Source organism: Mustela nivalis, assembly GCF_964662115.1.
Source record: "Mustela nivalis genome assembly, chromosome: 13".
In the NCBI taxonomy this organism is placed as follows: Eukaryota; Metazoa; Chordata; class Mammalia; order Carnivora; family Mustelidae; genus Mustela; species Mustela nivalis.
Genome location: NC_139032.1, coordinates 6,459,556 through 6,475,024, shown reverse-complemented (window position 1 = coordinate 6,475,024; position 15,469 = coordinate 6,459,556). Strand labels below are relative to the sequence as shown.

General features: G+C 43.7%; 1 protein-coding gene across 6 annotated transcripts in view; it reads right to left on the bottom strand.

Annotated features, from left to right (window-relative positions):
- GLIS3 (GLIS family zinc finger 3) overlaps nucleotides 1-15,469 on the bottom strand; it is a 438,156-nt gene that overhangs the window by 280,481 nt on the left and 142,206 nt on the right. For 5 of the 6 annotated variants that reach the window (XM_082694388.1, XM_082694391.1, XM_082694393.1 and 2 more), the window contains one exon: nucleotides 9,717-10,836. In XM_082694388.1, coding sequence (XP_082550514.1) covers nucleotides 9,717-10,836 — 1,120 coding nt within the window. The remainder of the gene's footprint in view (nucleotides 1-9,716; nucleotides 10,837-15,469) is intronic. The other variant, XM_082694389.1, reaches the window with a different exon arrangement.

Genomic DNA, 15,469 nt, shown 5'->3' with positions numbered 1-15,469 from the left:
TTCTATGTATGAATTCTATCTTTCGTGAAGTTCTTTCCCCAAAGCAAGACTTGAAAAGATGGAGAGAAGCATAAGGAGCAAAGCAAGGGGCCTTGAGGCAACATGGAAATTATGAGGGAAGAAGAGAAAACAGTAGAGTCTTGAGATGCAAGACAAGTTTCCATGTTTGCTTAAGGTGAGGATCCCTGTTTTTCCTTCACTGAAACTCATCCCCCACTCCCAAGTCTATTCTCTTGGCTAACAAAGTGCCATTTGATCTTTTCATTCTAGAAGCTGTGACTGGGCAGAGGAGAAAGGAATAGTAGAAGACAAAGAGTTCAGAAGGAGTCGCATTTCTCATTAAAGGGCAGAGATTGCCAGGCCCAATAGCCACACCCCAACTTAAACATTAAAGTGCTTTCAAGTAACACAGAAAAGAAATTATTCTGGACAGAGACTCCTGAGACCCTGCCTGGTAAGTTTTGAGAGCAAGAGCAATCAGATGCCCCATCGGGAACCCTCCGGACACCTTATTCTGCTAGTGGTTGGCTCTAGGTTGTGCTCTCTGGTCACACAAGCAAATGCCCAACCTTGGAAGGCTCAATCCCCAAAGTAGGTGAGTGCTGCTAGAGCAGGACGCTCAAGTAAACAAAAGATAAGTCTCTCCTTGCACTGTCTTCCCTGTAGAGGCTCTTGGCTCCACAGCGTTCCAGCTACCACCTCTGGGAATGGACGCCATTTTGGTGACAACTGATTTAATTTGTACTCCTCTGACCATCCCAAACATTTAGCTCTGCTCTGCATTAATTCAGTCTGAACAGAAAACAATTCCAAAGTAAATCTTAGCATGGGGACAACGTCTTGAAAGTGCTGACAGACTCAGCATAATGAACACCCATCCAGAGTTCTGTTTAACAGTACTCCACTCTCTTTACAGATTATAAAAAGGAAATATTTAACTAATGGAAGGCTACTCATACACAGGATAATGTATGCGGCCTCTGTCCACATCTTAATCATTCGACACAACTGATCCAATAGCTTTGGTCTAGATGCAGGCTCTCCCAGAATGAGAAATTTTTTTCCTTTCAAGTTCTCCCCAGAAAATGCTTTCCTGCTTGTCTTCACTTACGTGTTTCCCTGGCTGATCACCTGGCCTCAGAAGACTCTGTGTTTCATGTGGTAGAGGCCGAGAGATACAGGCTAACGAGGTACTAAACTCTCAACCTGAAGAGACAGTGAGGGGGAAGGCACCGTTTCATTTCCCAAGCACGAAAGCACAGCGCTTGCTACCTCAGTGATGTTGCCTCCTGAGATTCTGTCTTTGTATTAATTTGATTTGCCTTGGAATTAGCTAAGTTTGGGGTTCTAATTTTCAGAACACTAGCCTTATTTGATAGTAAAGGGCCTTTGCTGTTGGTCCAAGGCGGATTGCCAGCCTCCCTTCCCTCTTCTGCCTAGTGTTGGACCGTGTACCTACTTGAGAACTCTTTCTGCCCCCACGCCCACTCTTCTCCTGCCACTGTGTCAGCCCATACTGTGGTCCTCCCTTTGAACGGTCTCCTTCCCCTTCTCTGTGAGAACTGCTGTCTTCTTTCAAGACACAGTCACCTCTCCGAGAAGCCTGCCTAGACTCAACACAGTTGGAAGCTTCTTTCCCTGTTTCCACATAAAACAATTTGCACAGACCTCTTACAAAGCCCTTGTTTCACTCTTGTGTACATTAACTATTTACACATCAACGCCAGAAGATTGTAAGCTCCTCAAGGAAATGTCTCATTTATTTCTGTAACCCCCAGCTCCCACGACAGGGCACTGCACATGGCTAATACTAAGGGACCAAAAGAATGAATGAACATGCGTTGACCGGATGGACACATCAGTGCGTACACTCTTTGCGGAGGACAAGCTATACCCCTTGGCCTTCCCAGGACCAGCCTGGTAAACACGGAGAGCCCGGTCACACAGAACCCCTTTCAAGAGTCTCAAAAGTGTCCCTACTTAAATAATAAATTAATGATACCATCACCCCAAGTTTGGAGGATGCTGTAATGACTCATACCCACTGCCCCTGTCTGCCCACAGCCAATCAGCTTATTTTCTGATTTTTCAACAATGTAGCAAATTAACTTTTTTTTTATTTTATTTTTTAAAGATTTTATTTGAGAAAGAGAAAGAGAGCATGGTGGGGGCAGTGGAGAGAAGCAGATGCCCCACTGAGCAGAGAGCCCGATGCGGGGCTCGATCCCAGGACCCCAGGATCATGACCTGAACCGAAGGCAGTGGCTTACCCGACTGATTCGCCCAGGCTTCCCTTAACTGTTTGTTTGTTTTTTAATTTTTTTCTTTAAAATTATCCCTCAAAAGGATTAGTCATTCTCCCTACTCAAGTCCAGTATCTGTGGCCCAAGAAAATAAAAGGAGATACTGTAAAGTAAGAACACGCAGGGTCTCATTCGTTTTCTCACCAAATTCCTATGCACACCAACCTCCGGATGAGTGATGACACCTATTCACCCAGCCCAGCTCTCCTCTGGGTCAGGCTACCTGCAGTCTGAGCAGATGGGAAGCCCAGCCTCCCCACCAGGCCCTGTGCTCGCCAGCCACACGTCCGCTGCCTGGGGTGGGAACATTCATTGTCTTATTGATAGTCTAGAAGCCCCAACTCCGTAATTAGAGTAAAAACTAATAAATGTGCATGGAAAGAAAAATAAACATCTCTTTTCCACATCATTCTCCCCAGAGCTTGAAGAAAACACTTCTGAAAGATCAAAGAGAATCGGACTACCTCTTTTTTGGAAAAATAAATGTGTTTGGTCTTTCACTTCACACACTCAGATTCTGTCTGGACTCAAAGATGTCAACACAACCAAAGGTAATCAAGAAATATTCCAAAGGTCACAAAAGACGTTTCTAATAAATTGCCAAAGTAATTTTATACTGATGCGATCTGAATAAACAAAGAAAAACACACTTTAAAATCTATATGTGTGCAAATCTCAAAAGGTTGGAAACACATTCCCTTAATCAGCTCGTTCATGCAAAGATTTACATGACTCTTTCTAATTTTAAAAACATTATTTCGGGGTATGGAATTAGAGTAAAACCACAAAACAAATATGAACTAAAAGGAACATTAACCGTCATGTAGTTAATGATTTTGCTGAACGAGGATAAAGCCTCCAAATGCTTAACCTCTTCGGATTCCTCTCATTATCTATTGTTTTTCATTAATCCTGGAATCGCAGGGCAAAGAAATAGAAACCACGATTTGCTTTGAAACGTCTGCCCAAATCTGCTACAAATTTATTTTCAGGACAAAGTTCGTGAAAGGCCAGCTCTCCAGGTAAAATGGATTAAATGCCTTCTAAAGGGAAATAAAATTAAACCACTACCAAATGGAAGGCTTCTAACCTGTGTTTTGGGATGTGAAATTCGATTTGACAGACGCCTTACAGACTGCGGTCAGTGCCCCATCTGATGAGAATTTCTGTAGCTTGCATTTACCTGTACTAAAGGCTTTGCAATTTATGGTGACATATATACGTCTACAGTATGTTGAACGTGTATATACACAGATAAATATGCCAGTATCTCTTCCTTGTGTAAAATCATTGGGGGGGAAAAAAAACCTTGCAATTTAGTTGTATTTTTATTTTTAAATTATTGAGCTTGCATTAACTATTTGACAGAATGATGCCTCATGGGATCGGACTTGGAAGCTACACTCTCTCTGATCTTTACCAGATGTTTCGCTGGTGGTGTTTCAGCCTCAAGAGACAAAGAGGATATTAATGTTAATTTTATTTATTTAATCACATCAGGCAGATTTGATAAAAGGGAAAATTCAATATTTTGGTAATTTACCAACTCTTCAGAAATGTCCCTGGTAGCAAAGATGTTTTGAAGATCATTTTATATTAAAAGCAGAAAGGCTGCATTGTATTTGGAAGACAGAACACTCTACATTACCTTGAAAAATGGGAACAACGTGACAGATTTGTCAGTTCCACTTTTAACTCCGGGTGGTGAGGAGGTGGCGACGACATACGTGGTTCAGCACAGCCCCATCCCAACCTTTGACTATTGACTGTAGAGAAAGAGGACCCTTGGTTGAAAGCCTTCTGCCACCACCAGAGTTGCTCAATTATCTTCTTTCTTGTCTTTGAATTTTATTCCAAGGGAACACGAAATTACCCTAATCATTGTCAGGACATTGGAGATAATGAACACGTACTCACTACAAAACACTGACTCCCCATACCTTACCTAAAAGGACAGAGGAGACTTTCACTTACTTAGGGTTCAAGGTCAGCACGCAGAAGCTTTTAAAGTGCCAGTTCTAACCCTTGGCTTCGCATTAAAATCACCCAGGAAGCTGCACCCCAGACCTATTACATCACAGACTCGGGCTGAGATGCAGGTATGGGTCCTTTATAGAGCTTTTCAGGCAATTCCAATGTCAGCCAAGGTTGAGAAGCACTGCCTTGCACGTGCTTAGTAGGCAACAGCCCAACAATTTACTAGTTTAAGAAAAATTACTTAATTTCTCCAGGCTTTGTTCTCTCAAAAAAAAAAAAAAAGTTATGTATAAGAGGGAAATGTTATACTCATTGATTTTCTTTTATTTTTAGGTAAAAATCTATACTTACAGTTATAAAATATTTCAAACCAGCAGCACCACACAGAAAATATTTTAAGATTCCTATGACACCTCTATTACCACCATCAAGCTAAAAAGAAATTAATTATTTTGCCATATTTGTTTCAGTTTTCTCACTCTTGGAAAAAAGATTAGGCAAAATAACCCTCCCATTTCTTCTTACTTCTGTCCTCTCTAATAAGTATCTACTCTTCAAAGGTTACTGATTATTCTGCCCACAGTTTACTGTTTAACCAAGTAATTATGTATCTGTAACAACTATATAATATTGCTTAGTGTGTGTGTGTATGAATATATATAAATTGTATTATACTGTATATATCCTTTTTGAATTTAATTTTTTCATTCGTTTTTTCAGTTGTTTCCTGAGTTGTAGCCATGTTGATATTTATCTATCCATCTGTCCATCTATAGAGATAGAGATTTTTAGTTCATTAATTTTAATCTCCTTTATAATATTTCATTATGGATAAACCATGGTTTATCAATTTACCTCATCTATGGGCAGTTATCTACCCTTGTTTTTTTTTTTTTTTTAGAAACAGAGGTACAATAAGCATCTTTTTACATGTGGCCCCACTACTATATACAAGAATTTCCCTAGTGTAGACACATAGACAGGGTTTTGTTAGATACGCTCATTTTCATCTTTACTAGATGTTCCCAAATTGTTTTCCAAAGTGGTTACACCAATTTACTCTCACCAGCAATGTTAAACCGTTCCTCACTCTATATCCTCACCAATACTTGACATTATGAGAATTTATTAATTGTTGCCAATCTGAAGGTTGTGAAGTGGCAACTAATAGTTATACTTAGATAATATTTTCCCAAGGTCTCTTCTGGTCATATAATTGTGGTCACCACATCAAGGCCAAGTCTTATCAAAATAACAAAATGAAGGATGTGATTTTAAAAACTTCTTCCACAGTTTACAATGAATTTACTTTTCCTTAAGAAATGTCTTACATGGTTAAGGCTGGCCCATGAACCCATAAATCAGGCCATAAAAGAGGAATGGGACATGGCCCCAGCTCTGTATTTATTTTCTTGTATTCCATAATCCAATGTTACTTAAAAAGCAAACTGCCCGATCTTCTAGCCAAAGCAAATACTCTAGATTTTGCCAGGCAAAATGCCTGTGGAGAAATGAGTCAATTCATACAAAATTCAAAGCTGTCTTTGGTCAGTGACATTTTCGTGAAAATCTGTGGGTGGGTAAAAGTCTTGCAAAATTCCTTTTTGCTATTGGATAAAATTCATCCAGGAAAAATAAGCAAAATTTAAGTGGTGACCTGCATTCCCCCTAATTCCCTTATTAACACTCCCTAAACTCCCAACACAACTGCTTTCTATTGTGCGCGAAGGCAAGCCATCCGTGTTTCTGATGCTGGCAACGGAACCCTGTCCCTCTGCTCACTCTGCTCCCATCAGATAGGCTCTCTCAGGAGAAGTACTGGCAGACACAGTGGGCCTGATCTCATGCAGAACCCACCTTCTGGGAATGCTACCCAGGCGTCACACACTCTTCAACTTGATGGCTAAAGAGACCTACGGTAAAAACAATCTCCGTGTGCGCTCTACTGGGACCATTACTACGGATACTGCTCGGGATGGTTAGTATGTGGCAATAATTTGGGGTTATACTTTACGCTACCCTTGTAGGACCATGAAACCAGAGTTTGAGAATCAAAATCTGAGGTTCCACGACTTGTTCTGACTTGAGTATTTGAACCCTTATCATCTCAGTAAAACGTAATAAAATTTAGCATAGCTGTACTCAAAAGTTTTGGTTCATTCTGAGACTCATCAGTGTTGGGGTTGGTCTAAGCTCAGGAAGGACTAAACAGAATGATTCGGCAGCTCGAAATTGCTTTAGTTCGTAGGCGGCCGTGAGTGCACACAGATATTCTGAACAGAATACTGCCGTGTCCCAGTTTCTGATTTAACTGAGGTCTGTCTGTCTGCCTGCCGAGGCCTTTACTTCTCCAGGCCCTTGCCACTGGCCGGGAATAGCTCTGTCCTCGGGGCCAGGCCTGGGAAGAGAGCAGCCGGCTTGGCTCTCTGCAGAAGAGTCAGAATGGGATGAACAGAAGGCGGGGCTGTTTGGGTGGAAAGAGAAAAGAAACCATTCTCTTCTTCCAGCAAGTGAACCAAATGATACACTAGCAATCCTCCCGCAGTTCTGACACCCGGAATCCTGAGCGATCCGAATCCCAGCGTCCTGGGTGAGGCCGAAGCGTCAGCGGCACAGATGATGAGAAGGCGCTCTCCGTGCATGAGACGGAACAGCGCAGCGAGGGAGCCGACGCTGGCCTGAGACGGAGCAGCGCTAGTCCGGTGCCGTGAGCAGGCTGTCGCTGAGCGGCCCTCTCACACAGCCTTCTTCCACCAGGACTTCCAGAAGCACGTTGTGCTGCCTGTAGTCATGGTCACCAAACACAACTGGGTCATCACATCTTTCCTGGGCCAATAAGCTAAGTGAGTGAAAATGGAGGCGAACTCTAACGACGGCTCCCAGAAGATGAAGAGCAGTGAAACACATGTGAAACAAAAGTGTACGGGCTCTTATAATCTGAATGCCCCGAGCCTCTGCTGCGTGTGACACAGCCACAGAAACCAAAGATGACTTCGTGTCTCCAAGAGATGAATGTGGGCATTTCACTCGGCAGTGATCCTGAGCTTTGCATCAACTACCACCAGATTTCAAAGCAGCAGGAGATGACATATTTCCGTTTTAACAATGCTTTGTGTCTGGATTCCGAGAGTGTAAAGATCGGTTTTACAAAAGGCAGAAAGTGTGTCTTTTCAGATAGGCATCTACGTGAAGTACAGTGTCTTCTTTCCCAGGACTACAACGTGGGGGCTGCTAACCCCTCACAGCACAATCGCGCGACGCCTCTTAGCTCTAACCCTACAAACCAAGCAGACACCATGTGGCAATGCAGCAGTTTTAGAAGACATAATGCTCCCACTATGTAGGCTTTTTATGAAAATGGGTGTCTTCCTGTGAAAAACATACAGTCCCAAGACTAGAACTGCAGCATTAGTCAGCTCCTAAGAAACCCTGTTTTATATAAATACATTTGCACTATAACATATATCACTTAACACCTTGCAGGTCTAGATTTGTTATATCCAGCAATCTGAGTTTTACAGATTCCATCCAGAAGTGGGAAGGAGGCAGAATAGGAAAGAAAGAAATCACCTCCCATACCCATCCTGGATGATGCAATGCAAAGCCAAGCAGAGCCCTGCAACTAATCACCTCTCGGCTTATTCTTTCACTGAAATATTTCTATTTTTAATAGTCCTCCTGCACTTTAGCAAAAGTCAACTTTATAAAGTTATATGCCATTGCAAAGTCTGGGAACAGTGGGAAAATGGGGAAATCCTATTGCACAAAAATCAATTTTGCAACGCAAAAAATATGTTTTGGATAATTCAGGCCTTTATGTTTATTTCAGTAAAGCCAAATCCAGCAAACTATTTTCAGCCAGGATTAGTCAGAACTAAAAGGTTGGACTGTTTTCCCTCAGAGACTGAACGTCTTTCCTGCCGGCAACGGACCCGTGTGTTCCAAAGTAGAATTGCCTTCTATTGGTTGTCTCTTCCTGGCGTTCTTAATGCAGGGCCTTACTGACAGAGGAAGGTTTTGCCGTCTGAAATGTAATTATTCCCCCTTCAGTCATATAACCTGGCATCCTCACAATGTACCAGCTTCTGCTTTTCCTTAAGAAAAATCACAACATGGGGCACAAGGTAACGGCAAGAAATGCAACTTCATTCCACCAGAAATTCTGGGGAGTCTTTCAGAAATACCTACTGGATAGTGAAAAAGTGCTTCCAATACCCACATTATAGCTATCAACCTATTTGTTCTGCTTTCACATAAATCAGACAACTTGGCCGATGTACAGTCAAATATAAACATGGCCCAGCTTCTTTGTCAAGACATACTAGAGTAAGAAGGGACTCTGGCCGGGGGACCACCACCTTACTAAGTCCTTTTGCAAAATGATTTATATGTTTCACACATTCAGTGATCTGTAGCATATGCAATATCCAGGGAGTACCTACAATTCTCAGATTTTAACTCTGAAAGCAAAGTTCCTGTCCATCTAAAGTAATAGAAAACACATGCTCATCTTCTTCCCAGAGCTAAGCGGGCTGTCAGAGATTGTGCAAAGCTGCCCTGTGATCCCAAGGGTGATGTCCTGCTTGTAAACCCTGAGGGTTTCTGTTAGGTGTGAAATGATTGCAAAATCGTTTAGCAGCCCTATTATTCAGAAATAGCAATTTTTGCCAAGAAACAGAGGCAAGTTCCAGGATCGATGTTGTGGAAAGGGGAGGCAGGGGAGAAAGGGACCCCTTGCCCACTTCCTTCAACACCCAAGGCACAGTCCCCTCTCGGTTCATTCTCCTTAAACTTTCCCACCAAATTTTCTCTCCTTAAAATTTGGTGAGATCCTGTGAGATCCTGCCCCTGTGGGATCCCCTGGGTGTTTTCATGCTGCCTATAAATCATTAACTAGTCTTAAAACCCCAGAGTGTGCGGTGTACAAGCGTGTGGGTGTACGTAGCAACATTTTTATCAGCCAAGTTGCTAAGTGTGAGTTCCTTTCCAAATATCAGAACTACCCCTCCTCCAAACCCAATACTAGCCCAGTTATTGGAGGGAAGGAAAAATCCCTGAATATTTGCTTTGGAAAAAAGCTCACGCTTGCTGCGAGTGCAGTGTGTCCCTCGGCCCTGCGCCTTTCAGCAACTTCAAGTTGGCGCCTGGCACCTGTGGATTTTCCAAGATTCTGGACAGGGTGGCAGATCAGCCTCCCCTGACGGTATGGATCATGTACATTTGCAGAAGGGAATCTAGAAGTGGAGCGGGGCCCTGCCGCCAAAGATTAAAGAAATCTCTCCTATCCTGGGGCTAAAAAGAAGCCAAATTTCAGGGATACCTAGAACCCCTAGTATCCAAATCCCATCAAAGAAGAAAATGTCCCCTGACTCGTGGCCAAGTCTGGAAGATGCCACGCACCTCGCCGAAGCCTGTGAACGTTAGCGGGACACTCACCGTGCACTTGTTGGGCTTCTCCCCGGAGTGGACTCGCATGTGGATGAGCAGTTTATACCGGGCGTTGAATGGCTTGTACCTTCGAGGACAGCCGGCCCAGAAGCAAGTGAAGTCTTCACCTTTGCGCTGGTCTATGTGAACCTTCTCGATGTGCCTCACCAGTTCCTCCTGCTGGTCGTACAAGGCGCTGCAATCGATCCAGCGACAGCAGTGTTTGCCCCCAATGTCCTCCATCTCCCCGTCTTCCTCCAAGGCAGCCTGGGGAAGGGCCAGCGGCTGGGCACGGGCTACCAGCTCCTGGTGGTGCAGATGGGGGTGAGAGTGGTAGGGGGGCGGCGGGCCCTGGGGAGGCGGGGCCAGGGGAGGCAGAGCGGGTTCATGGGGCAGATCCAGGGCGCCACCCGGGAAATCATCCAGGCGCTCCGTCTTCAGCAGGCCCCCTGGCTGGCTGTCGGGGTTGGGCAGGCCGTGCTGCACCACCATGTTGTTGACCAGCCCCGGCTGGAGGCCTCCGTGCTCCAGCTGCTGCATGCGCTCGTACTCCAGCACGCTGTCCTCGTCGTAGGCCGGGAGAGCCAGGCCACCGCTGGCCACCCGCACGCCCTTCTGGCTGCTTGGCACCGAGCACGGCTGGGGGATGCAGCTGCCACGCACCCCCAAGAAGTGCCCATAGACCTCGGGCTGGGGGGACATGTTGGCCGGGGAGGCCCTCGACCCGTTGATGTAGGCGACCAACGACGTGGGCGACGTGCGGATGATGGTATTGAAGTCTATCCCGATGCCGTCGGACAGTGGGGACAAAGACAGCGCTCTCTTCTTGGAGCGGGCGGAGTGGGACCTGGCCGATGAGTGCCGGGGACTAGGGTAAGGAGAATGGCTGGTTTCCATGCTGAAAAGGTAGGACGGCAATGAGTTAGAGACGCTATTGCTGGACATGGCTGTCCCAGGAGGAAGGCTAATGAGGTCCCCTAGATCAATGCCGTTCTGGGAGCTGTGGCCGGAGGACAGTGACGGGAGAGCCCTGTAGCCATGAGACCACTCTTGCTTCACACTCAAGGCTGACTGACTTTCGGTCAGACTCAAAGTCGTGGATGCTAAAGACTCACGAGAAATAAGGGACCTGGAACAGCAGCCGGGTGGGGGGGGGGGGGGGAAAGAAAAAAAAGACAAACATTTTAGCAGGATATGGATTGCTTAAGAGCTAAAAGAACACTGCATTGACAATCCCTTAAGTATTTCCCCTAATTACATTCTCGGCTAAACACACATTCTTTGGCTAAGATAAAACCCAAGGCTTTTAGTTCCAGGTAAATAACATTTTACCAAGAGGGACAATAGGGCTAATGCTCACTGGAATAATAAAACAAAAGATCTATTGTTATAAATAATCGTAATACTTTAATGATAATAAATAGTCCTTGCTTTATTTTTAAATATCTTTTTTTAATGTTGTGGGGGAAGAATTAGAGACCAGGGAGTCTCTAATTGCCCGTCATGGCAAAGTGAATAAGCAAGTATTTAGTAAGTGCTTATGGTATACAGCGTATTACAAATAGGCATTGCAGGGACTATAAGTCTAAACAGAGCCTCAGCCTTTGAGCAAAATCTATTCAGTTAAGTAAAACCTAAACCAATGCTTAATTTGAAAAAAAGTATATCCTCCAAGTCAAAGGGTCATCTAGGGGATCCAATAATAAATTCACAACTTCATTTCACTGATGATAAGGAATTCTAAAGATTTCTTTAAAAGATAGTAACTCAGTCAGCACTCAGTCATAGCATCAAATCACACCAGGAAATGAAAAAATACATACAAAATAGAGCTGTGATACAGTAGAGAATGACAGCCTGAGATCAAGGCGTATGGGGTATAATACGTTTGGGCCTTGCAGGGTTTGATTACACTTGCTAGTCTGGGGTTTTCCTCGTGTTCTTGCACTGAGTCAGAGCAGCTCTGGACTAAGAAGAGATCTTTCCCTTTTAGGAGTTCACTTTTGCAGTGATTCGGCTCCTGTTCTCCATACCCTGTACAAAGCATGTGCCACATTTACCTGCATACCCAAGATTTACCTGCACATCAAAATGGCCTGTGATGTAGTCTGAACACTTTAAAACTCACCTTGCTTTACTATGACATCATTGCCTTAAAAATCACTGAAAGGAAAAGCTACATCCCTTGGATGTCAATCTGTCACAACGAGGCTAGCTATCATTAAGCTCCATTTCCCAACTCAGACATGGTGTGGATCAGAAAAACCCAGTTTACGCATATGTGCCTGCACTGGCTTTCTACAGAGATCTTTTTTTCCAACCAAAAAATAAATTAATTAATTAACCAAAACAAAATATTAAACAGAATGTCTATCTTCCCAGGAATGAACTCATTCACTCCCTCCAGCTGTTATTCAGAAACCTGTTGTAAAGGAGCGGAGGGCAAAGAGAATCATTCTTGTCCCATCAGTTCCTCTTACTCCCTCTCACAAAATGGAAGCCGGGAACACTGTTCCCTACAAGCACGAGGTTTCAGAAAACACCCCAACTCTCAAATGCACAGTATAAGGGAATAGATAACACTGTTACCAATGTGATGCTTCCACCGAGTGAAGTAATCTTTACCAATGACAAACACAGCAAGAATTTACGTCCAGTTGCCCTTGACACAGATTTGTCACCATCCCCATTCTTATATTAGGGCTGAGGTCGTGTTGCAAGCCCCAAAGTGGTTTCTGAACCATCTGTTTTTTAATTCCCTGTGGATACTTCCAATTATTTTCCCAGCACACCCACAGCAGGCAGCCGTCCCTGCAGAGCTCAGCTGAAGGCTCCTGGTGATTGGATGTCAAGGGCCTTTTGGTCCCTTCCCCAGGGGGATTTAGGAATTGCTTTCTGACCAAGCCAAATCAGTAGTCGTGTCATATATGAGGCAAAGACAACTGACTTTGCTTTACACCCTGAGGTTTAGAAGGTTTATAGAACATTCCCAAACGGTATATTTGCCCGGCCACTGTCATACTGGAGCATTTCAGATTTTTGAGTGGTGAATTTCAGGCAGAAAGTATTCTACCCGCCTGCATATACTCTGCATGTAAAATTATATTATCTAGTTTGAGGGCAGCCTACAGTGCAACATGTTCATCTGTTCTATTGCTGAGAGATATTTCTTATTTTTCCCCAATTACATCTAACTATGGCTTGATTTAAATCTGATCATAACCCCACACTGACACGTCCCCGTAACTCCTCAGACATCTGTCTTCTAAGACAGTTACCATATACTTTCAGAAAGCAAAGCCTATCTTCTCTTCATGACAGCAATAATATGAAGAGAGAACTCTCAAACATCTAACACGACCATAACTTCCAACAAATGGCCTTTGACCAGCCGCGATCTCCCTCGTGTGCTACGACCCACAACTTTCCATCTTTCGAAGTTCTAATCACTGAAACCTCCCCCACATACACCAGGCCTCAGAAGCGTCCTCTTTCCAAAGCAGGTGTACACTGTCAACACTGTGCCTCAAATACAGCGCACTGCTGGCGTCTGGGGGTGTGATCTTCCTGAGGGAAATTCAAAGCCCTTCAACAGAAGGGATTGTTTTTATCTCCATGGTACCCACCAGAGTATGAGATACATAATAAGTATAATAAGTTTCCAAAAATTGTTTATTAAGTGAAGGTGAATTATCAATAGAACAACAAACAGCTGTCGTTTGTAGCTTACAAGGCATTTTTTCCATACACATGATCGCATTTGACACAGCGATACACACAGTGAGGTGAGGAAAGTCGATTTTTAAAATAACTTCTACAGAGAACAGAACTGAGGTTCTGTGACTTCCCCCCCACTGACACCCTCCCCCCCCACACACACACCCTGGATAGGCTGTCACCTCGCTAGATCCCATAGGTCCTGTGTTGTTCTCCCCACATTACACCCCAAATGTGATCCATAATGTTCCGCCTGATTAACAGATTGAAGTCACACAAGCTGTGCTTAGAACCCATGTTTTCTACTCTCTCTCTCTGTGACAATGTGCTGAATGACTTAAAAGTTCCCAGGGACTCTCTCCTACCGCCCCTGCTGCTGTACATGTCAGGCCTCGGGGAAAGAGACGGACCCACAGACAAGACTATCTCCACTTCCGTATGTTCATCTGCTCCCAACGATGTTATTTCTAGTGACTGGTTAATTTGGATCTATAGCAAAGGAAAGAGATATAGCTCAAACCAAACACAACCAATATGAAAACCTCCTACACCGTCCGGGAAACAGGATAAGGTGATTGGTGAGGCAAGATCTCAGGGACTGTCATGGCGCCATGAGGGACATGATGGCCAAGCCTGATTGCTTGGTTCAATGCCAAGTTCAAAAGAAATACTCACTTACGGATCACATGGAATTACTCAAACTGATCCTCAAGAGAATATGTATTACCTATGTCACAGGAAAGACTAGTCCTAGGCTACCTGTAAGTTCTCATCTCTGTGCGGGGGCAAATCCCCCAGAGGTAGCACTGCATCTGAAGACAGTACGGCTTTGTAAAGCATTAGAACTTCCAGAGGGCCCAGAGTCCATTCTCAGCTCCCTTGGCCTCCTCTGAGCTTTGCAGGCCTACTCCAACCCAAAAGGAAACCCTATGAAAGTCTACCACCAGAAATCACCTCCAAGAATGTCTGGTCTAGGAGAGAGAAATGTGGTGTCTTTCGAGATCCAGAATGACATTATTAGATTGATGGCTGCACTTTGTAAATGACAAGCTAAGTGACACTAGGCAAAGCATTTGTCTTGGTCCATCATCTATAAAACAGAGGTAATATCTGCAGCTGGTTTATGAATATTAGACCCTAAGAGGTAGAATCACAATGTATGTGAAAGCACCAGGACAGCCAAACCTACAAAACCCGTGCCCATGACGTCCAATCTCTTCTGTTGCCCAACTTCTATTGTATGGCATGTGAAACCACTGTGTGATGTTATCATATAAGTATTTGTCACTTCAGGGTACATACATACCATGGCCTCTGTATTACAGAGTTTGGGCAATGCCTAAATCAAGAATGGCTTCTGGATCTTCAAGAAGGTAAGGTGTAGTCTGCATGTGTCATCAAATGAGGCTAGTCAAAAATGGCTGGAAGTTAAGAAGGACAAACCTACAGCCTCTGTGCATCACCGCATTAAACAGGACCCAGTGAAGCTACAGAAGAGGGCTTCTTCCAAAGTGAGCGCTCTAGGAGGCAGTCAAAGGACGTCAAAAGAAGAAATACAAACAGTCAATCTATGGAGACTACTTAATATTATCAATGATTAAGAAAACTCCAATTAAGATAAAGTAACAATTTGTACATCAAATTGCCAAAAGGTATCATAATAGTTCCTAGTATTTAGTAAGGAAACAGAAACGATCAGATGACTGGTGAGTGTATCAGTGGATAGATGTTTGCTACAGTGCAATTTGGGAATACAGAGCAAAAGCCACAAAACTGGACATCTCCAAATGCAATTTTTAAAATTAAATTTTTAAAATAAAAGTTAGAGGGTTTTTTTTTTTTTTGGTTTTTTTTTAATAAAATGGAATCTGGGGCAGGAAGAAGCCATTATACTATACTGAAGAAGGTTTTCACTACAGAAGAAGGTGTTTTTATGAACTAAAAAAAAGTGGTAATTACAACACGATGTCAGTAATTATAGGTCAATTTGGTGGAAAGGAAAACCTGTGCTTATTGTGAATGCATTTGTGTGTAAAGGGAAGGGA